This window comes from Taeniopygia guttata, chromosome 10 (genome assembly GCF_048771995.1).
Source record: "Taeniopygia guttata chromosome 10, bTaeGut7.mat, whole genome shotgun sequence".
Classification (NCBI taxonomy): domain Eukaryota; kingdom Metazoa; phylum Chordata; class Aves; order Passeriformes; family Estrildidae; genus Taeniopygia; species Taeniopygia guttata.
In genome coordinates, this window is record NC_133035.1 from 6414359 (window position 1) to 6436343 (window position 21985).

The window sequence follows — 21985 nt, forward strand, 5'->3', positions numbered from 1 at the left end:
TGACAGAAATTGAGAGCTCTTTATCTGTGAACAGCAATGTTCTCTTGTTTCTCTTCACTCCACTGCATTTCAGCATGTAACCACTTGTAAAGGGAAAGATACAGACAGTGGTTGACCAAGTTTTGAAATGTATGATTTATCTTGTAATAGTGTTTTATTCCCTCTTTTCCTCCCTCCTTGCCACTCTCCCACCAGCCCTTCTGATTTATGTTGTATTTCCTTACTGCAAGGATCTCTTTTCCACTTGAAAATCCTAGTGCATTTTAGATGTCCAATATATGATTTCAAATTTAAGAAAATAAGAACTTCCCACAGGTCTGAACATTTGAAATTATTTACAAACAAATGAAAGTGTGTTTGGGTAATCCTCCCAATGGCTGGTAGGGTTTCTGTGTGTTCACAGTAGGTGTGATGCACTAATAGTACTTAGAAATAAGGATCAGTTAAATTTATATTCAGAATGCAGTTTAACTGCAGATTTCCTCCTTGACTATGGGCAAGGCATTTAACTTCATTGTGGGCAGGTTTTCCATCTGCAGCAGAGGAAACAACACTGCTCTTCAGGTTTTTTCTGCAAACTGTATAAGCGCTCACAGTCATCCTTGCATTGCTCTTAAGGTGCAGAGTATATTAATAATATTACTGTAAATTAGAAGTTGGTAACCAAGTTTCATTTCTATTAATTTTATTAACACAAGACTTTAGATGAGATTGTTTGCTTTATTGTTATACAAGTATACCAGGAAGGCAAATTAAAAAGGCAAGTAAGTCTAACATCAGATTTGTCTTCTTAGGAATCAAACCAAGATTTTGCATCCCACATTATTTATCCCACAGTATTTCTGCAGAGCACTTTGGTAATATTGAAATCCTGTTGCAAAAAACCGGTATGTGTACAGTTTATTTCTGTAACACAAAATGGATATTCAGTTAGAATCACTGTAGAGCCCCAAGAATTGAAGTAGAGATGGCTAATGTAGATTTGTATGCAGTTTTATGCATATCCTGGGAAGTACTGAATAAGCAGTGTTAATTGTTTTTCTCCTTTCTTTTTTTAGGATTTGTGTGTGATTTTCATTGTGCTGTACCACAGTGAAGAGGTATTTTTCACTTCAAGATACCTTGCATTAAAAATCATGGTAGACAGTTTAATAGTTTCTTTGAGGTAAGTGATGCAATAAAACATTTAAAATCTTTTTTAATATGCTCTTAACACACTGCAGTAAATTTCAATTTGATGGTCTCTTGCTCTGCTGTTAAAAGTATCTGTATCGTAGGAGGGTAAATAGAAATCTGGTCCCAAGACCAAATACTCAAGTATATGCATACCAGACATAGCATTCTTTGGTGATAGTGAAAAAAGAAAGTTCTCAGTGTTTGTTCATGCTTAGAGCATCTGTTAGTGTGTGCTAGTGTGATGGTCTATATTACTGGAAGTTCCTGTGTTTTTTGATGGGGCTGTACAATTACAGTCACTGGGCTTAAATTGCTGATTTACATGTTTTAGTACCTGTGCTGCAATTCATTCACGGATTTGTCTTATGCATTCCTGAAACAGTTTGCCAGTGGGCAAACATAGGAAAGACCTTTCAAACAGCTTTTCTAACAAAGGAAACATTCAGCTGTTTCTAAGCTGGTCTGGCCGGTTCTGTCCTGTCCTTGGGCGAGCAGATTCAGAGCAGACCGGCAGCCCTGGTGCCACACAGACACAGGCTGACCTCCTGCAAAGGAGACAGCTGAGTGCTCTGTCTTTGGGATGGAGTCACTGTGACACCTCTGCTCCAACCTTGCTTCTCCTGAGTTTGAGACATCAGTATTTGAATTGCAATTTTGGCACCTTCCTAATATGCCAGGGCAGATTTTCAATCAAAATGGATCTGTCACACATTACGGACACTAACAGTGTTATCTTTCCCCTAGAAAGATGACCTGCATAGCTCCTCCCAAGCTGTCCCAGACTTGGGCTGTTCAGTAGATTTGGGAGGAAGTTGGGAATTTGAGACAAGAGCCATACTGCACTAGTCAGTACTGATCACCTTATCTGGACAATCCACACTTGGCCATAATATTCCTCCATAAAATGCAGCTACTAAGGGATAGCAACATGTGAGATATCTGCTGTGGTACCCTCTAGCTTCATTCATGCAGAACTAACACTCACTGCACTGACTAGGAAGAACTCTGAGAGGTGTTCCTAAATTGCAAATTTTTTCATGCTACTCCTACAATAGACCTAATATTGCTTAGATTTGTGCTGGTGCCTCCAAGCCTTTCCCAGCTGTTTTTATATATGCTTATATTTAAGTTTCTATTTTATGTTTTTATATTACTGGCAATTGGTGTTGCCAGTAAAAGAAAGTGAGAGAGTTTAAAGTCTGACTTTGCTTCTCTGGGTGTTTGGCTCCAAACAGTGCCTTAACTGTGAGAGCAGGGGCTGTACCAGCAAGGTTCCTAGAGGCCTGACTTACACAGCCATCAACCAGCTGCAGCTGGTACCTCACCTGTTCAGGTATATTTGAAAAGTTTGGCCTTATTTTGAGAAGCACTTGTTCTTTTTGGCTTTTCTGCATTGTGAGGATACCTGAACCAAACACACTGAAATTTGAGAAGCCTATTTTTGTAGCTTGGGAAGCTTAAAGTTAGTCACGCATGACAAATAAAAAAGCCTGGTCCAGAGAACTTAGCCAAAGCAAGCTGCTGAGGGAAATAACATTAAAAAAATTAAATTGCCACACACTGATTTGAAGCTAGGGGCTTACCTCAGGATAGCTTAAGTATTCCTGGCGAATTTCCTGTGTGTTTGAAATAGTTGCTTGATACCATTGTTTCTGACTGATCAAATTGCAGGTACAGAAGCAAATTTAAAATGTATCTTTGTTATTCTTGAGCCACATACATACAGATGGTGATTGCAGTGCAACCTCCTTAAAGAATGGTCAGGAAAAGCCTGGCACAGAGTAATCACACATATACTAAAGGTTTGCTGTTTAGAACTGAAAACTTTAATCTGGTAAGTAATTTGCTTTGAAGATTACAGTTCTCATTCAGCTCACAACTCACAACCTTGTGTATGACTTCAGAAGAGTTTAAACATGGAAATCTGTAGACTGTCAGACTGATCAGAAAAATCCTGTCCTGATGAGGATGAAAGCATTCATTTCCTTATGGAAAGTCTGAAATTTCTTTTACATGCTCTGAGGGATTATAGGGAGTAGAAGCCATAAGGGAGCAGGGGTGGGTAGGAAGTCTCTGGAATGGAAGTTAAATATAATTTGCAGAGGATGTAGGCTGGGCCTATCAAACACTGCACTCCACCTACTTAGATGCTTGTCACTTTTCATTGAGAAGAGTTGGGAGAGATCACTTAAACACTTAGAAAAGAGAGAGGCAGGTGAGCTGAAGACAGACTTGATTTTGCAGTTTGGAGGTCTGATTTCTATTTCTGCCTTTGATTTCAGGTGTGATTTGCAAATCAGGTTATTCATTTGTGCCTTTGGCTTCCATGTACTACTTTGTGATTGGTTTCTGCTCTGAACTGCATATTTTGACTCCTGCTGTGATTTCTTTGTAGTGTCTTACACTGGCTCTGATTTCAGCCACCTCCCCTGTATTTTGTTTTATCACCAATGAAAGCTTTGTGAAATATCAGACTTCCTTCTAACACACTTTTTAAAGGGCTTCTTTTTTTTTTTTTTTCCTAAAATGATGTGGCAGTAAAGAAGTAATGACTTTTTCTAGCCTTTCACTGGTTTATTGCTTTGATAGAGAGGGGCATAGATAGTGAGGTGATCATAGGCCATGTGCAATCAGTACTTACCTAATAGTTTCTTTTGCAGTATTTTAACAAGAACAAACACAGAAAACACAAGATAAACATTCTCCCTAGCAGATGAATATTTGTATTGGTGGAACTTAAATGCTTACTATTAAAAAAAAAAACTTTCTCTTTAGGAGGTCTGTCTCAGAAAATACCTGAAACAATAAAATTTTTTTAAAGGGTCGCTGGGTAGGGAGCAAAGGAAGGAATAGGAAATGCAGCTCTGAATAGGAAATGCAGCTGGATTTTGTCTGGTCCATTAGTTTGCAGATGTATTTTATATCCAAATCCATCAGTTTTACTTCTGCATTGAAATTCAGCAAACCATTAACAGCTTTCCCCCTTATACATACTCTTTGTAGACTGAAAAATCAAACTCCTGGTACAAATAAAGATACCTTGATCCTATTTGCCATACCTGTCCATGTCTTCTGGTGAAGGGGCTTGTTAGAAGGAGATAAACCAGTCTCTGTTGCAAATTATAGTAAAAAAAAGACTGAGCTAACTGTGCCTAAGTTGTAACAGGCTCCTAGGTGTCACTAAAGGGGTGAGGCTTGACAGAACAGTTTGTTTGGGCTTGGTTCCCATTATGATTCCTTTCACACTGAAGATGTGGGGACTGGGACGATGCTTGGCTGCTTATCCTGAGTCTCCGGTGGGCTGTGTTTGCTGCTTTCCATCTTCTGTGCCCATTAGGTTATTCAATTTTCACAAGTGTTAGGCAGCTGGGGAAGAACCTATTTTCTGTTCCCTGTGTGCTGAAGGTGGAGTGTTCATCTGTAAAATGAGGAGGCAGAGCTAGAAGCAGATGTGGACCACAGAATGTGGGTGAATTCTTACTTAGCACTTTAGAAAAAGCGTATGCCAGTTTCACACCAAATGCTGAGGAGTTAAAATGTGCACTGCCAGGAATTTTTAAATTTAAACATGAAGTTATATGAAATACCATCAATGGATTCTATTTGATTCACTTTTGCTTTATAGCTGAACAAATCTATGTATGAACCTGGTTCATACATTCAGGTATGAGCCTGCTGTGAACAGAATTTTATAAGAACATTTCACACACTTTAGTACATCTGCTTTGGTTAGCTATGGTATTCATGTGTTTACATATCTTCTTGCAGTGTGAAGCCCTGTAAGATGTTGTAGATGTGTGGTTTGTATTAGTGGTAATTACCTGTTCTGTTTCACTCTTTGTCTTTTCAGGCTTCTCAGTTCCCTAGCAGTGCTGGGATTTCAGCTTGTCATCCCACAGCCTTCAATTGAACACAGAAAGGTAAGCATTAGAAACATTCAGACTTTGTGTACTGAAAGGTAAATGTGAAAGCATTAGAGGAAGATGTGTAAAACAATGCAGTCTGAATAAAATTCTGGGAATGGCTTCTGTTTGTGCATATGAGGCTTTTTGGTTCCTTTTTTTTTTCTTTAATAAATATATATGTGGTTGAAAGAGGCTCATCATGGTTACTTAGCTGAGTAATTGTATGGAGTATTATAGGTCATAAATAGTTACAAAGGCTTTGGAGCATTTTCATCATGCAAGACATGGAAAAAATAGTTCCTGTGAGTGAGAGCAGACATGGAGTGAGTAGAGAAACACCCAGTTGCTCACAGGCAGCTCTTTGTCTTGCAGAGATAGAAATGTATGAAACAGAAACTGGACCCAAACCATTCTGTGTTGCTATTCAAATTGCTAGAGATTGGAGCTGGAAACTGCTGGAATTTCCTGTTGTGCTCTTGTGGATGGTTCACTCATCCTAGACATTGGCATCTCTAAGAAGGCTTGCAGCCTGCACACTTTCCACCATGCTCAGCATTTGGGAGATCTTGGCTGGAATCCTTGGGTTTTTGCACTGCTTTTCAGGAAAGTAGTGGACAATTTGTAGAGAAACAGAAAGCAGCAGGGATTATCCTTAAGAGATTTTTAAATCTTACCTCTGAGGGAAATTTGAACAAATTCATATTGTTTATTCTAAAAATTGGAAGACTGGTGCTGGAGGAAGCTATAACCTTCAAATACTTTTGAATACTAAAATGAAGGTTGTTTTTTTCTGTTTGGTGGAGTAGATGAGAAGAAACAGATTTAAACTGAGGCAAAGGAAGCTTAGGTTTGACATCATAAAACACTTGCTATGGTAATGATCTAAAGAAGATTATATTGATTCAATAATATTTAGAATTTCCATGATGTAGGTCTCTGTGAGTGTGTTGGACAAATGTTTATTTGGAACAATGTGCAGGTGTTGCTGATTCTGCCACAGACCTGAGGCAAGACCCCTTGAATGCTGTTCTGTCTCTTCACACTCTCATCACATTCACTTCATATCAATGTTCTTCTCATATCTTAATACCACTTGGTATCTCATATCTATTGGTATTCAAACACAACCAATTAATTACTGAAGGTATCAAATAACCTGTTTAAAAACAAGTTTGCTTTTTACTATAGATTTTAAAATAATAATCCAGGATGTGTATTTTTTTGTAAACTATACTGTTAGAAGGACATAAAAGACAAGTTTGCAGGGTTTACTTTTTTTTTTTGTGCATGTACCACTGTCTTTAGGGTAAAATGTGATTTAGACAATAGCCTCACAGGTATGGACTAGAAACCTGAAGCTGTCTGATTGTCAGAGTTCCAGAAGAAGACAGAAGTCCTGTTAACTCCTTGTGCAGCCTATTTGTAAGACAAGTTAAATAAGGTCAGCAGTGATGGGGTCTGAAACTGGCACAGTCCAGTCTGCAGCGAGTTGTCCAAGGGCTCTATTCTAAACTGCAGGGCAATTTAGTATTTTTGCCTATCTTACATCTCTTCTCTTTTGTTGTGCAGTTGAGATGGTCGGGCTGCTGCTCTGGTTTCGGTATTCTGTCTGATTAGACATTCTTTTGTAACACTGACAGTGGAGAGATGCTTCAGTCCAGCTTCCAAATGGCCTTAGGGGGAATAAATCTACTAACTAAAATAGAGTAACTCAGAGAAACAATTGCTTCATTCTGGGAAGCCCCGGAATTAATTTAGATAAAATCAGATTCTTTGTTTTCAATTGAATGAGAAATGCCACGGGTCTGGAGTGTGTTCTATACTAGTTAAAGGGACTTAAGGGCATGGTAACCACCTTGGAGACGTCCCTTTTACCGAGAACAAGGCACAAGTTTCCTAGTGACAATCTCACAGGGCCCCAAGGCTGGCTGTCATTCTCAGCTCTTACCCTAAGGGAGAGGATTCTATTCATGCCAAACTGTGTTTAGACTGGAACTCTGTATTTATTACACTTTTCACAAACCTTCTGCCCTACCTATAAGCTCCATGCAACGGGCTGTTGGTAACTCTGAAGGCCAGGTCAGATGTGTTTCTGAGTGTGAGTTCTCAGCTTTGTAGCTCTGGAAGCTCTATCTATTCTTTTCCTGCAGTAACCCAAATATATATTTGCTGACATCTCCTGTGTATTTCTGGGTGGATGTCTCTGCTGTTTGGCAGGGTTCTTTCTATGTGAGAGGAGCTCAGTTGTACAGAAAAAAAGAAAGGGAGAGGAGGAGGATGAGGATCTGATGAACAATTTTAACGAAACACTCAATAATGAAAGTGATGCTTGCTAACTTTCATATACACACTCATAGGGTACAGTATGAGGAATCAAATAACTAGAGCTGAAGTCTAATGAAACATTAGACCATACCCCAATTCTTATTGTGTGTTTATTTTGCATTAAGCTAAGCATGATTTAGCAGGTTGCTTCCTCAGATGCACACACAAAAGTGTGTTTCTGGCATAACAGCATGAGACTGATAGCTAGAAGAATCAGCCAAATTACTTCCATAGCAGGAAGTGCACATATTGGAATTAAGACTCGGGGAAATGACAAAACCAAATGGGAAAGTTGTGAGAGAAGGTTTGGTTGGGCAATGTTTTCTGCTTTTAGACTTTATTATTTTTGTGTGAAAGTCTTGGAAGCTTGTCAGACATATAAAGTCAGAATTGACCAATACAAACTTTCTAGTTCCAGAAATACATGGCTACCTGAGTTTTATATAGAAGTAGCTTTTGAGCTTCTTTACATTAATCAACACTGTCTCTGCTGTCAGATGTGCACAAATACTGAAAACAAAACCCTTCTTTCTATGTTTCTACATCTGAGTTTAGGTCACTGCTCTGTTAATCCTGTCTCTGTAAAATGCACAAGTTTGTACAGTAATATAAATACATTAAATGGGGTATATTCATTAGATAGAAATAAAAATCTTATGCAAAAGACTTTTATGGGGTTTTTGCTGAAGACAGGAGTTGCAGTGTTGGCTGGAAGTCTCTTGGAGCTTTTTAAAATAATCTACCTATTTACTCCTCATGCATAGTATATAATTTCTAATATCAAGTGTACTCTGTAAGGCCAAAATACTCATCAATATCAAGATAAAAGAGAGAGACCTTATGTGAAACAAAATAATTGCCACTTGCCTTTTAAAATCAGCCAAGGTCTCTGCAGCTGGATAAACTGAAATCCTTCTTATTATTTGAACAATTGACTTGCCTTATCCTCCCTACTGGACATTTGAACAGCCCTGCTGCTGTTCATGATGCAGTCAAGCTCTCTCTTCTCTCTCTCTCTGCTTATTTTATTGAAATTTTACCTTATCTGATAAGTGTGATACTGTGGTGAACTGAAGGTTAAACTATAAACAGTTCTTCTCCTAGACAACCATTGAAGTCTGTATTCCCAATTTCCACAAGTCGCTCCTGGGTGGGTTTTTGACTAATCATATGTTTCTGTGTTAAGTAAGCTGCAGTTATATTTATGCCTTATTCATTTTAGCAAAACTGGTAATGTAAATAGTAGTAAAGTCTGTCCAAATAAAATTTCTGACATGAATATTGCTTTGGTTTTGCATCTTGCTAATGTTATGGCACTGAATAGGAGTGTTGAATTTAGGCATATCTTTTTGTCACTCAGTTGTAGATGAGTATTGAGTTTAGTGGAGGTGCAGTGTCATAACAAAGTGATTTTTATTGTATGGAAGCAGTGTCAGGATTTATTTTTACAAGTCTTTCATTGGGGCAGTACAATACTGTTAAGGAATTCTGAGCTTCTTTGGGCTCAGTGTAATTTCTTTCTGCTGGCTCAAAATTAAAGAAGAAATAAACTTGATGTTATCTCTGTCGGACACACAATGTTTCTATGAAAAGTAACTATTTATCAAGTGAATGTGACTATACTCGTCACAGAATTTTGAGATTAATGTGCTTTGGGATGTGTGTTGGGGTTTATTGGTTTGGGTTTTTTTGGCTATTTTTCCCCCTTTCTCTTGTGTTGGATTCAAATACCATTGTGGAGGGGTCATCACTGCTAAGTCAAAAATAATAAGGAACAGCATCCAGGATCAGAAGCAAGAGCTGAGGGAAAAGAGTGGAACAGGGGGAAGGAAAAGATGGCCAAGATCTCTCATTTGGTCATGGTGAATAGTTTGAGCAGTTCAGCTACTTGAACACACTATAAGAGAGTACAATGTGAAGCATGAAGCAAGTCTGCTCTGTCCTTCCTTGGAGTAAGACATAGTGGTTAATGTCTAACCTTGGCTTTTGGCCAGACACCAGGACTAAAGCCTAACAGCTAAGGAGCATCCTGGGACCTCCACCACAGCTGGTCACCACCTTGCCTTTAAATAAGCTCCAAAGCAGAGGCTGGGAAGGGAGGGCTGTGTTTTTCCTTGTGGTCCAGGCAGGGTGAAGCTCTGCCCCATGGTCAGCACCGACTCAAGTGTGTAACTTGTCAGGATTTGCTGAGCTGGAACTCAGCTCTTGCTAACAGAGCCACAGCAAAGTCACTGGGGTCTGCCTGGCTGGGCTGTGGAACTGAGCTGGGTTGCACTGGAGAGACTGAGTCACTGTGAGTTTGCACAGCTGCTGTTCCTTTGCAGCAAATGGTTACAGGTGTCACCCCTTCTTTTCTGGCAATGTTTTTGTTTATAGGATAACTGCTGTCCATTGTGATTGTATTTTCATCCACCTCACTCGTATGAAACACTTCCAGCTGCAAGGGAGTCCATATTTCTCTTGCAGTTTTTCACTGGTCAGTATATCTGCTTGTCTTCAGCACAGATGCTTGACTTTAACTGTGCAGATATACATCTGCTCCTTTCATAAGCTTTGTTATGAAAGTCTGTCTAGCTAATGATGTTGCTATTCTAATTGTAGTAATCCCTAGGAAACAGGAGATGTGATTTAGACCATGACAAGACTTTCCCTTTAAAATTAGCCTTTTAGTACAACAGAATATTTAGAACAACAGCTGAAAGAATTTTCTTACTATCTCTGTGTTGTTACTAATTCCCTGTCCTTGATGGTGGGGATTAAAGTGGTTAGGAAATAAAATTCATCTTTGTCTGGGGAAAGGAGACAGGATAAGGATACATTATTTTATTGGAATATACTCTTTGAAAAATCAAGGCCAGTGTTTTTGTTGCTTTTAATCTGCTTTATGATAGACCTCTGAACTTTTATTTTTATCTTTAAATTTAAAAAATGCTGACTTCATTACACTTAGAGCAGGACTGTGTTTTTCTGGAAGAAAATATTAAAATATCACAGTTCAAGTTGGACTCCAGTGCAGGTGAGCTTTCAGAGTCATAGATAAGTTTCTCATCTTCTTTCAGAGCAGTTCTGCATGCTATTTCTGTCCAAGCTTTGGGTAAGAGTGGGGATGAAGACTAGGAGCTTTTTGGATTCACAGATGAGTTCTTCTGTTAGGGAATGTTGCTTTCTGTTTTATGACAGCTTGACCTCTCTGCTTCTGGGGTGATCGATTGGTGCATGACTCACTGAGAGGTCTGGGGAGCTGTTACAGCACTTACAGAATAAATAAAATGTGTATTTCTACCACATGTGGATCCCAAAAAATTTTTCTAAGCGTAGAAATAAATAGAATGGCAACAAATGTGTCACAGCTGTAAATGGCTGATCTGGAAGAGGCCAAGGGTAATATAAGCATAGTGACCTAGGCCACAAATGATAATGAATGGTGAGGAAATAAATACTTCTAAGAATAAAGAAGCCTAATTTGTGATATAATGAGGGCCTGATTGTTATTGTCTTTATCTTACTGTAAATGAGAAGAAATCCTACCATAGATAAGGAATGGTTGTATGGAAGTGGTAGAAGTGAGGTCAGGACTCGGCTCTCTGTTACTTGAAAGCACTTAATGGCCTCACAGAAGAGAGGAAAAGCACCTCTTCCTTAAAACACTAATCTCCCAGAGTGCAATGGAGGTGGTCTTGGTGTGAAAAATTAGCCACACTTGGGGGAAGCTTCAAGCTTTGTTGGCACAAAAACTGTTCTGAACCTTTTTCAGAGCTGTTTACTTTCTAGACTATTCAAATAATGTTAAGGTTTCTTCAGATGTGGTCAGAGTTGGTTGAAGGGGCAGTTAAGCTGTCCAGGCATTGTAACTCCCTTCAGTGATTTGTGAATACAAAGGTCTTCTATTTCCAGGCTTTTTAGCCCTTTAATCTTCACAGGCACAGATGTTCAGACAGAGATTTTATACAAAGAACGGAAAGCCAAATTGTTTAAGCTGGTAATATTTACACTTACCACGTACTGTAAAATTCAAATGGTTTACTACTTCTCTGATTAAAGGCTTCCAAAATGCACTGAAGGATTAAAATAGCTGAGCACACGAACCAGGCAGACATGTACACATTGTGTCATGATGTATTGTTTGGCCTCTGTTCCATTTTTCTGCTAGCCTTGAGAGAAGTTATCTGCAAATTTTTTTTTGGCGTGGGGGGGGCTTGGTAAATTGTTTTTTATCAAGCCACCAATGTCCCACATGTTTCTTATAATAGGGATAAAAAATACAGTTGTTGCAAATGAACATATATGTTTGTATATGATTGTAAAGCCTTGCTGGTGGGAAATTGTCATAGCTATATCAGTATGGACTTTATTGGAAATCAGCTGAGCTAATGCTGGAAGAATATTCCCTTAAGATGCTTTGATTGGTGACAGAATTAAAGGACTTTCATAGATCTGTTTACAACACTGGCAGGGAAACACAATAATGTTATACTTGAACAGGTTCTAAAACAAAGCTAACATTTCCTCAGCCCATTCAATATTTGGCACACTCTGCCCTGAGCAGCAGTTCAGGTCTCATATCTGGGAGTCTGACTGATTTTGGTTTTACACTCTGGAAATTTTAGGAAGGTAAAGTCCAGCTTTTACTTTGTGGTTTGATTAATTTTATTCACAAAAGGTGAGTGTTCATGAAGAATGCTGTGTTCATCTCATCCCAAGTATGGCCTATGCATTTTAAAGGGTATCAATATACTATTTCACTGGTGTTTTGAATCCTCAGTCAGTCTGAGCCTGGCTGTGGTAAAAGCTGCACGCCTATCCTTTGTGACAGGCTGTGCCCTAATGAAACATTTAATTAGTCAGAAATGTAAGATAAAGAAAGTTGAACCCTGGAGTAATGGAATAAATAAGGAGTCATGTTTTCCAAGTGCCTTGATACTCCTTTGCTAACAATAGGGACAGTTTGGTGTCACATAGTTATCATGTGTGGGGTAATGAGAAGGACCATGAAAGACAGTGAACCAACACCTAAAGCCTGAAGGGTTTTAGGGAAAATTAACAGAATTTACAGAGGCTCTTTGCTCTGGGAAGCACAGGACGAAGAGCATAGTAGCAGCTGGAAGTAAGACATGCTGGCTTCTGTTAATTCCACTTTGCATCCAGTGGATGAACATGGGTTAACTCAGAGAATACCACTGGTAGCGTTTTTCTGAGCAGGTGATAAAATGTTCTGGATACAGTTTCTTTGCCTTTGGGTGAAAGTAATGCCATAAAGCTTTGCCTGTTATATCCGTTTCAGATGTATATTTAGAAATATGATGTAGTTTTAATTTGTTCATGAGTCCATTTCCATTGTGGGCATTTACCCAGAAAAAAGAATTACTGGATAATATATTAAAAATTAAATCTATGAAATCTAATAACATTGTTTTATCTAAACTGAAACGGTAAGGAATACCAGAAATGTCTGACTTGGTTTAGATATTTCCAAGTTTAAAGCTTGCCATTGTCTTGTTCACCTTTTCAGTTTTGAATTTGGATTGCCATAGCGTGCTTAATATCTACAGAATACTTAGTAACATTGGCTAAGGCTATAACAGCTTAATTATGTAGCTGGCTAAAAGGTATATACTGTCACCAAGCATTATAATCATTATTACTGTGAAATTCCATCATTAATTCATATTTGGAGTACGGTATGCAGCACTGTACACCCCTGTAAGAATGTAGGAGTGGAAAAGGTGCTGAGAATGAGGAATTCTTTGCAAAAAGAAATTGAACAGATTAGGACTGCTGAATTTCAGAAAGGGATCCTGGAAATGGATTGTGTTAGCAATTGCAAATCAGACATCATAGCATGGTGAAGGAGAATACAGAATGATCATTCTTCAGTTGTCACTAAGAAAAATCTGGGAGACGTAGTGAAGTGGCCAGGCTGCATGTATGACCAGAGCAAAGAGAAGCACTTTCTCAATATAGAATGTCCAATCTTTTGGAAGGCAAGACTAAAAATATGCTAAAAAATGTATTAATTGTATTCATGGAGAATAAGTCCAGTAGTGGGTATAAAAAACAATTGCAATATGGTGTTTAGCTGAAGGAGGCCCTTAAATTACAGTAAGCAGAAGGACCCTGAATATCTCTGAATATGTCCTGGTTCTTACACTGTTTCCTAAAGTTTTGCTTCTTCCACTCAGTCAGAAACACAGTACTGAGTTAAATGGGCCTCTGATCTAAGCATTTTCCACCCCAACACTTATCTGAACAGTTAATTTGTTTTTAAGCTATAGTTTAACAGTATTTAAAATTAGGGTTTGTCAGATCAGTACTGTGTTGTCTGCCACTGTCTTCCTGCACAACAAGTTACATTTTAAATAGTTGTGGCTTTCAGTTCAAGTGACGTTTCCTCTTCAGGGACATTCTTGCATAGTATAGTTTCAACAACTGGTGCTGAAATTCTGAGATGTGGATCTTATTTCTAAATTTTGACAGAGGCAGTACTAGAAATTGGCACCGGATTTTTATACCTTGTGTACTCCTACTTTTTGCAGAATTTTTGACTCAGGATCAGAATGATTGGTGATTACAATGAATTAAAGATAAACGATTTTTCTATTTAAAATGTCATCTATGTCAGCCTGCTGGTAGAATGTTTAATTCCATATGATTTTAGGAAAAAAACCCCCCACAAACTCTTTTAGAATAAAACCCATATGTAGTGCAGCTCCTGTGTACAAAAGTGACAAAATACAAGAAAACTGGGGAAAGAGATCAGAAAAGGATGCAGGGTACTGGTGAGTAAAGGAAGGTGTGACCCTGAAAGTACCCTTCTGAAAATCCAGCCTCAATTCTGTTTGCCACTCACTGGTCAAAAGGTGGCAGGTTGGAAGATATTTGGTATGGTAACAGTCATTATGAAGAAAATTTCTCATTTAAGGAATCTTTGATAACAGATTAATAGGAGTTGGTACAGTTGTAGAAATTGCAAACACTTGCACATCTGAAAACTTGTCTTTTCTTTACATTGTTTATTGTATAGCTGCATGTAGTGAACAGTATTGTGTCTACTTCCAAGCTTTGGCTTAAAATAACTGAAAAATGTGTAGGAAAGAAAGAAAGGGGGAATTAAAGGGAAAAAAATTGAGTAGAGCAAAATATTTGGTTGTGACTAACTTGCAGTAAATAAAAATCTTGGTGGTGCACTTATAGTTAGAATGAGTCTAGGTCTCCTAGAGACGAATCACTCATGAACTAAGGGAAAGTAGATTAAATGGGTTGGTTGATCTCTATATATGGGCTATGTGATTCTCTTAAAGAATTTACTCTCATTACTTAATTTGGCAAGAAAAGTTCCGTTTGCATTTCACTTATTCCCCAGTGCAGGCTCAGACTCTTCCTTTCAGAAAGTGTGCTTTTAATGGGTAGTTCTTAAAGCAGGGACCTAATGTCAGGGATCTCTGAGTATGTGGTGTATCTGAGAGGTTCTGAAATACTTCAGCTGAATCCTGTAATTTCACGTGTAATTTCTTGCCTATATCACACAGCTGTGGCAGAATTTCTTCTTGGCTACTAAGTTATCTGGAAATCACAGGATCAAAGGAGGGGAACCGGCCTGTGAGTGCTGTAACTCAGCTCCTCTGCCCTGGGGAAGGGTCACTAACACCTCGTTTTCCTGGTAGAGCTTTAGGATTGGCCTCAGTGCTGCCGGGATCTCCTCGGGCAGTTTGTTCCTGGGCTTTGTTTGCCTTCTCTCTAAGCAGTTTCCTAGTTTAATTGGGATCACCTTTAATTAAATTTAAATTTGAATGGTTATTCATCTGTTGGCTATAAACAACACACTCAACACATGAGTTTCCTGCAAAGAGAAAAGTAACAGCTCATTTTAATGTTCTTCTTTAACTAGCTGGATTAAACCTTCTTGTGCTGTGTCTACAACTCTTTCACTCTGAGGATTAGGAGGTGTGAAATTACTTTACATTGCCTTCAGTCATATGAGCATCATTTTATTTGAACCAATTCTTGCTGCAATGAAGTTTGGCAGCTGGAAGGTTCTCTCTGTAGCAGGCTGACACTTTTCACTATTCAATTTCTATTTCTGCAAAATGGTACATTTTTTATGTTAGTGAGAACCTGAATTGCTTGTAGGTTACAGTTTTTAGTTGTTGCCTGCATGAGTGTCTTTGGCATTTAAAAAAAACAGGTGTACTGAGAACCATTGTAGGAATTATTAAGTAGTCCAAACAAGTGAAACCTTGTCTGATTACGAAGAACTGTTTGTTTTATAGTAAGTAAATTTTACTGCAGACTGAGTTCAGGCCAGAACAGTGTCTCTGTTTGTAGTCATTACCATTTTATATCTGAGGTAGAGCACATTAATGCATAGTGTAAGTATGGCAGTGAATATTCACTGGAAAAATCACAAATTTAAGAATAGTTTGTTTAGTTGGTCAAAGTGTGAGCCAGTGGTGTTCTGTTATTGGATATGGAAGCAAATTTAGCAGCCAGAAGGACCTTGCTGCATGTTCTAAGTTTGACATTATGTGGTATTAGATTGTACAGGCTCTTGGATATTAAAGGTTGATGCCAAATGGGGTATGCACAGGAAAAAAGACTTTAAATACAGGGACATCTGCTCCTGTTTTCAAATGACATGGGAGAAATGGGTAACATATCACACCAATGCAGATGCTTTTTATTAATCAGGAGTTATAATTAAATGCAGTTTTTTCTGTGGTTGGTGATGAAAGTGTGAGAGCAGCCTCAGATGGGGGAACTGTTTCAGATTATGTAGACCACAACCGACTATGACACAGCAGCAGCACAAACCCTGTGCTGGCTTGCTTGTTGCACTGTAATGCTGTATTCCAGCCATGTCCCAGCCCACGTTCCAGCCCAGCCTGCCCTGTGCCAGGCAGCTGATGAGGAGGATGTGCTCCCTGGCACACTGGGGCACAACTCAGTTACCACAGCATGGTGTCTGTGATGAGACACCCAGCGTGCAGATGGAAATCTTATACAATATACAATATAATACAATTGTTATACAATAGTTATACAATAGTGCTGTTATACAATAGTGCTGGAGGCAAAATCATTAATGGGAGTTACGGGTTTAGGTTCTCATGCTGTGAAGGGGGAAAAGAGACAGACAAGACAAGGCTGGCTTTCCAAAGCTCCTTTTGAGGTAGCTGCACTAGAATAGGGCTGGAGAGGTACAGCAAACATGTTTGTGGACAGTGCCTTTTCTTGTCTCCCAGCTGAATTGATGCATGTGTGTGCTTGTTGGTACAAAGCTTGTTCAGAGTACTAATAAACTACTTAAAGGATGCTCATTTAAAAGAATGTTCTGCATATTAATATGTGTGAGAATCAGATATGGAGAACTTGCTTAAAAACTTGTGATCCAACTTGTTGGTCAAGAGAAGCAAGAGAAAAACTGCAAGTTTGAGTACTTTGCTCAGTGCACAACCCTGAGAAATCCTGACTGTATCTAGCTTCAAGAATGGGTAAACCTTGGAGATGGGGATGGGTGATTGTAACTTCCTGGCTGTGCTGCTACCTTTCCAATCAAAAGGTCAGGGTGTTTAAAATATTTGCCTTAAGGGGTTAACTCTCCTTGTGGAAAGACCCTGCCCTTCCTAATTCTTCCTAGCGTCTTTCATGAGAAGGATCCTCTGCCGTGGGGGTTCTTTCTTTCACTTGCCTTGTGCTGCTGAGTGGTGAGTATGGACTAAGTGGCATTGAACTCCAGACCAAGAATTTATCTTTTACTGAGATTTCTGTGCATGTAGGATTGAGTGGATCATCCTGAAGTGGTAATGCGAGAACTGGGGTAAGAGTGGTCATATAAGTGTTAACTCTAGGAGCATTTTGGGTTGGTTGGAAATCAACCTGTCCTCTTGCATTATTGCCTTTGTAAAAAGTTCCACATTAGATGGGAGTTCCTGAAATATTATTGCAACCACCAGCACTCTCCATTGTTGAAGTGTCAGAGTGCAGCAGAGCGGTGAGTGTCTGTTAACCCAATTTCATTACCAAAAATGACCTTATTTCCTGCTTTTGGTAATATTAACACATTTCCAAGCTTTGCATCATGCAATTTTTCCACTGCTGAGAACAAAGAAAATCTATTTTTATCCAGATGGTCCAAAAGGAAAACCAAAAAATAATCCAACCCAAAAAACCAACCAAACAAAAAACCAGAACAAAACCCAGAACAAGCAGCCCCAAACTTTTTGTCTCAATGGTTGATGGCTGTAGGAGACCTCCTATACTGGCAGTCATTTGGGAGGCAGGGAATAACACAAGTTACTTCCTAAGCCATTCTGTTTCTGTCGTGACTGCGGAGCGAATGGCTGAACACCGAGCCATTCGTGCTCCCCTCTTACTCCACGTGCATTCCGGTTGCTAAGGCTGTGCGTTGTGTCCGCAGGTTCCGCAGAGGATAGAGGAGCAGGGCGATGCCCCCGAGGACAGCGGCGGCGCGCCCGGGCTGTGGGGCAGCTGGGGCCCGTGGTCCGCCTGCTCGCGGAGCTGCAGCGGCGGCGTCATGGAGCAGACGCGGCCCTGCCTGCCCGCCTATTACCGGGAGCGCGGCTACCGCCGCCCGGGCCGCCACTTCCCGGCCTCGGACCGCGCCCTGCCCCGCCACAGCGCCCACCACGAGGACCCGCTGTCCGCCTACCCCGGCCACGTCATCTCTGCCATCCGCACCTCCGTGCCGCTGCACAGGAACGAGGAGCAGCCCTGGGCCGCGCTGCGGAACAGCAGCCAGGGCGGGCGGGCGGCGCTGCGGGGCAGCCGCCACTCGCAGGGCGCCGGCCCCGACAGGAGGTACGGGCGTGCCGGGCTCCTGCGGGAGATGGGCTCTGCACACCGCAGCGAGCGGTACAGACACCCCGCATGGCTTTTACAGTGCTTACTGCCTTCTGCCTTACTGCCTTCAGGGCCCTCCTCGACTACTTACACGATGTCCAAAGGCAGATGGAATTAATCTACCATTTAAGCAGATTATTTCACTTCCCTTTAAAATTTGTGTTGTGATTTATTAAGAGGTTTTTCCTTTTCTGCTGCACTTTCATTTGACATTTCCATTAAATATCAGAACAAATAACTGTTCTCTAATTGTATCCTTAGCTTCAGTAGCCAGCCTGTTACTAATTGGTTGAAAAAAAATTAACTTTTTTTGTAAAGGATGGTCAACTATCTGTTGACTTTAGTTCTACTCAACACTCTAGTTTTGCGTTATATGTCTGTTTGTTGCCTTTTTGTTTTCTGTTTTTTCTTTTTTTCTTCCTACCACCTCTTTTAGCAAAATTTCCTGTTTGTTTAATACCTAAAATATTTTAAACACTGTATAAGTTTTTATTAATTTCACAGTGACAGCCTTTAAGGCTGGGTGAAGCTGTGCTTTTACAAGTAATCCCTATTAATTTTCCCACTTCTGGAGAAACACTTCTTTATCCACTTAGATACCAATTTTTTTTTTTTTTTTTGTGTATGTGTGAAAGGAAAATAGATGTATTTCCAGTCTGGAGACTGAGCAGAACAGGCTTGGAGATCCCCTGGGATGGAGCACTCCTTAAATGTCTGTTCTCTCTGTCTTTCCTCTGAATATGTATTCCAGCAGCTCTCTGGTTCTTTCTCAGCTCTCTTCTGGGAGATGCATGAAGAAAAGTTTTTTGGGGTAGCTGACAAAACACCCAAACAAGCAGAAAACACCCCAGTCCCTGCCTGCAAACATAACCAAAGAAACCTTCATTCATGGCATCTGCATCTTTAAGATTCCTAATGAAGCAGTCAATTGTAATTCCCTTTCTAAAGATATTCTGCTGTCCTTAACAGCCTAAGAAAGAATATTACCTTGAGGCAGTATTCCAGCCTGACTGGAATAAGACAGTAGATCTCTGTTGCTGCTGATAAAGACATTTTCAATCCCTGCAAGAAACTCTGTCCATATAAAAGAATACTTGAAAATAGAATTAACCTGTTAAGCTCCTGCCTGTCTCAGTGAAGCAAGAGTTTCAAAAATTGGGACCAAATGTTCAGATGTTGATCTTCTCTGGTGTTGCCAATTTCTTTCGTCACTGGCTTTGTCTTTGTGTCAAACCCATGCAAATGATAGCCTAGACCTATTGAATATAAATTCAGTGTGTCATTGACGGTTTTACAGAAGCTCAGGGAGTGCCAGAGACAGGATTAGTAGTGTTAACATGAGTGCATTGAGACAAAAGTCGTATTTTCTTTTTTCTGCTTTGCTACTTAATAATTGGCTGTAATGCACTTCAGTTCTGGGCTGTGCAGTGTGAGAGCCCCAGGTTGTGGTGCATGGCTGGGTTATTGCTGGCACTGAACTGTCAGCACAAAGCCATCCAGAGGCTCTTTGCTCTAGCCCTTGGCACCTCTGTCTCCCAGGGAATCCCAGCTGGCCTGGCCCTGCTGCCTCTGCTGGGCTTCCATCCCCACTGCTGGGCTGTCCCTGCTGCTCTGGTGGCCTCTGCAGGCCAGCACGGACTGGAAGGGTTTGGAGCAGTCACTGCAGGATTGGCTGGAACATGAGATGATGGTGAGCAGAAAATGATACCGACTGTGTGCAGAACTGGAGCTGTGGTATTTCCTAAGAAATGCCTTGCCATATGAAATATTAAAATGCTCACTTTAATGTATGATGGAGGTGTTTGCTTTTGAAAATTCTTGTGCTTTCCTAAGCACAGTACAAGCTTCTGTACCACAGTTGATTTTCCACCCCCACACACTCTGCCCCTTGGCAAAAGACTGGATTCAAGGTCAGTGTTTTAATCTTACTTGCATAATAAGTTATTTCCATCTTGTGTTAGGAGTTCCCTGGTGGCTTTAAAGCCTGTTGTATTGCATAACTTTCAGATTCTTTGGTGGTGACTGTAAAAACAGAATGAGAACAAAAAATGTTATTTGAAAATGGAATCATTTTGAATGACAAACCTAATAGTTTTCCTTGATTTACAAAATCCAGAGTAAAAACTTTCTTTAAAAAGGAAATTACTGTTCCCATCAGGTATATGGAAAATGGATTTCAAAATGTGAGTTACTCTACACATAATTTTGATACTGTAGAACTGTTTAGTGTTCACTAAAAGGATGATACTGGAAATTCATGTCAGTCTGTTAAATAACACTTGTGTTTTCACAATTTGTACAGTCAGTGGAAACTTTTGGGGTATTTTTATTTACTGTACTGAACTTTATATAAAGGCTGTATTTTTAGCAGACTTCCATAAAACAATAAGAGAGGAATGGACATATGTGACTGAGATAAGCTCACACTGATAACATGGTAGAATGAAATTGGATGGCTGCCAAGGCAAAGATTTTTGACAGCAATAGCAGCCCTATACAGCAGCCCAGTGTGTTTGTATCATTTACCAGCAAGTGGAAATGTTCTCTGCCTGCTTCCAGGCAGCTGACAAAGAAATGATTAGGGTTTTTTTAATCAAAATCCAAAATAGAATTTGTATGTAACAAAATTTGCTATACCTTGTCTTGAAGAGGGTATTCACATTTTCAGCTTTTGAAATTTACTTTAGTTAGGCATTAGAAACCAAAACTGCATGAGAAGTTCAGGGAGAGTGAGGTTTGAGGTACCTACAATTAGAAGTCTGGTTAAAAAAATTTCAGTACTCCCCTGTGTAACTCAGTGCAGTAAGAAGGTTCTTGCATGATTGAAATGTGTTAATTGCAATCACTGTTTGTACACTGGCAAAGGCAGGGAGCTTCCCCAGCTTTGAAGAGCTGAGTTTCCTGTAGCACAGACTTGGTTTGTTATTTTTTACCTAGCTAAAGTGCATGAAGCACACCACACACTGAGACCAAACTGGAAAGAGGAGATAGTGAAAAAATATTAAAGCTTTTAGGCATCTTTATTGAGAGGCACATACAGAAAAGTAATAAGGGCATGCAGAAAGATAAGATGCTTTAAGAGAGAAAGGAAATCTTGAAGGAAATATTATTCATGGACTAGATATTAGTACTTCTTAAATGTTACATTTTCAATTCTCTGTTTTGGTGATGGAGAAGACAGAACCACAATTTCTCACCAATGTGTTGAATGTAGGATGTTTACAGCTGCCACCTTCACTTTCTCTTCACCTAGGCTTTGGTGGCAGAGCAACAAGCCTCAGTGTCCACTTGTGTAAGCATGATATGTACTTTGTATCTGGGGTCATAGGAGCAGAAAGAAAAAAACTACAATTATCACCAGAATAATGAAATAACTAAAGCATTCTTGCATAAATAGTGCAAGTTAAAGAAGTATGTTAGTAAGGAAAGGGCTTCCCTAAAGCAGTTCTTGTGTATGTGGAAGAAGAGTGAGAGGAAAAATTTGCACTGAGGAAATAATCCAAAAATCATCAACCCACATGGCTGTAGCTCTGGGTCTTTATTCTGCTGCCAGCAGCTGACGTGCAAGTGTGCTGTGCTGCTCTGTACCCTGCATAGGGTCAGTTTGCATTTCTGGGCCTTTGAGCAATGGAAAGGAAGAGTGCATCATTTAATGTCAAACCAGAATTTTTTCTCTGAAAGTATTTCTTTTGCCCCCTCCCAAAGATGCTCTGACCAGGCAA

General features: G+C 39.8%; 1 protein-coding gene across 2 annotated transcripts in view; it reads left to right on the forward strand.

Annotated features, from left to right (window-relative positions):
• The window catches only part of THSD4 (thrombospondin type 1 domain containing 4), a 236772-nt gene that overhangs the window by 18800 nt on the left and 195987 nt on the right, over positions 1-21985 (forward strand). For both annotated transcript variants that reach the window (XM_030281191.4, XM_072934125.1), the window contains exons 2-4: positions 1059-1165; positions 5027-5096; positions 17821-18221. In XM_030281191.4, the coding sequence (XP_030137051.4) occupies positions 1137-1165; positions 5027-5096; positions 17821-18221 (500 nt within the window). In that variant the 5' untranslated portion in view covers positions 1059-1136. The remainder of the gene's footprint in view (positions 1-1058; positions 1166-5026; positions 5097-17820; positions 18222-21985) is intronic.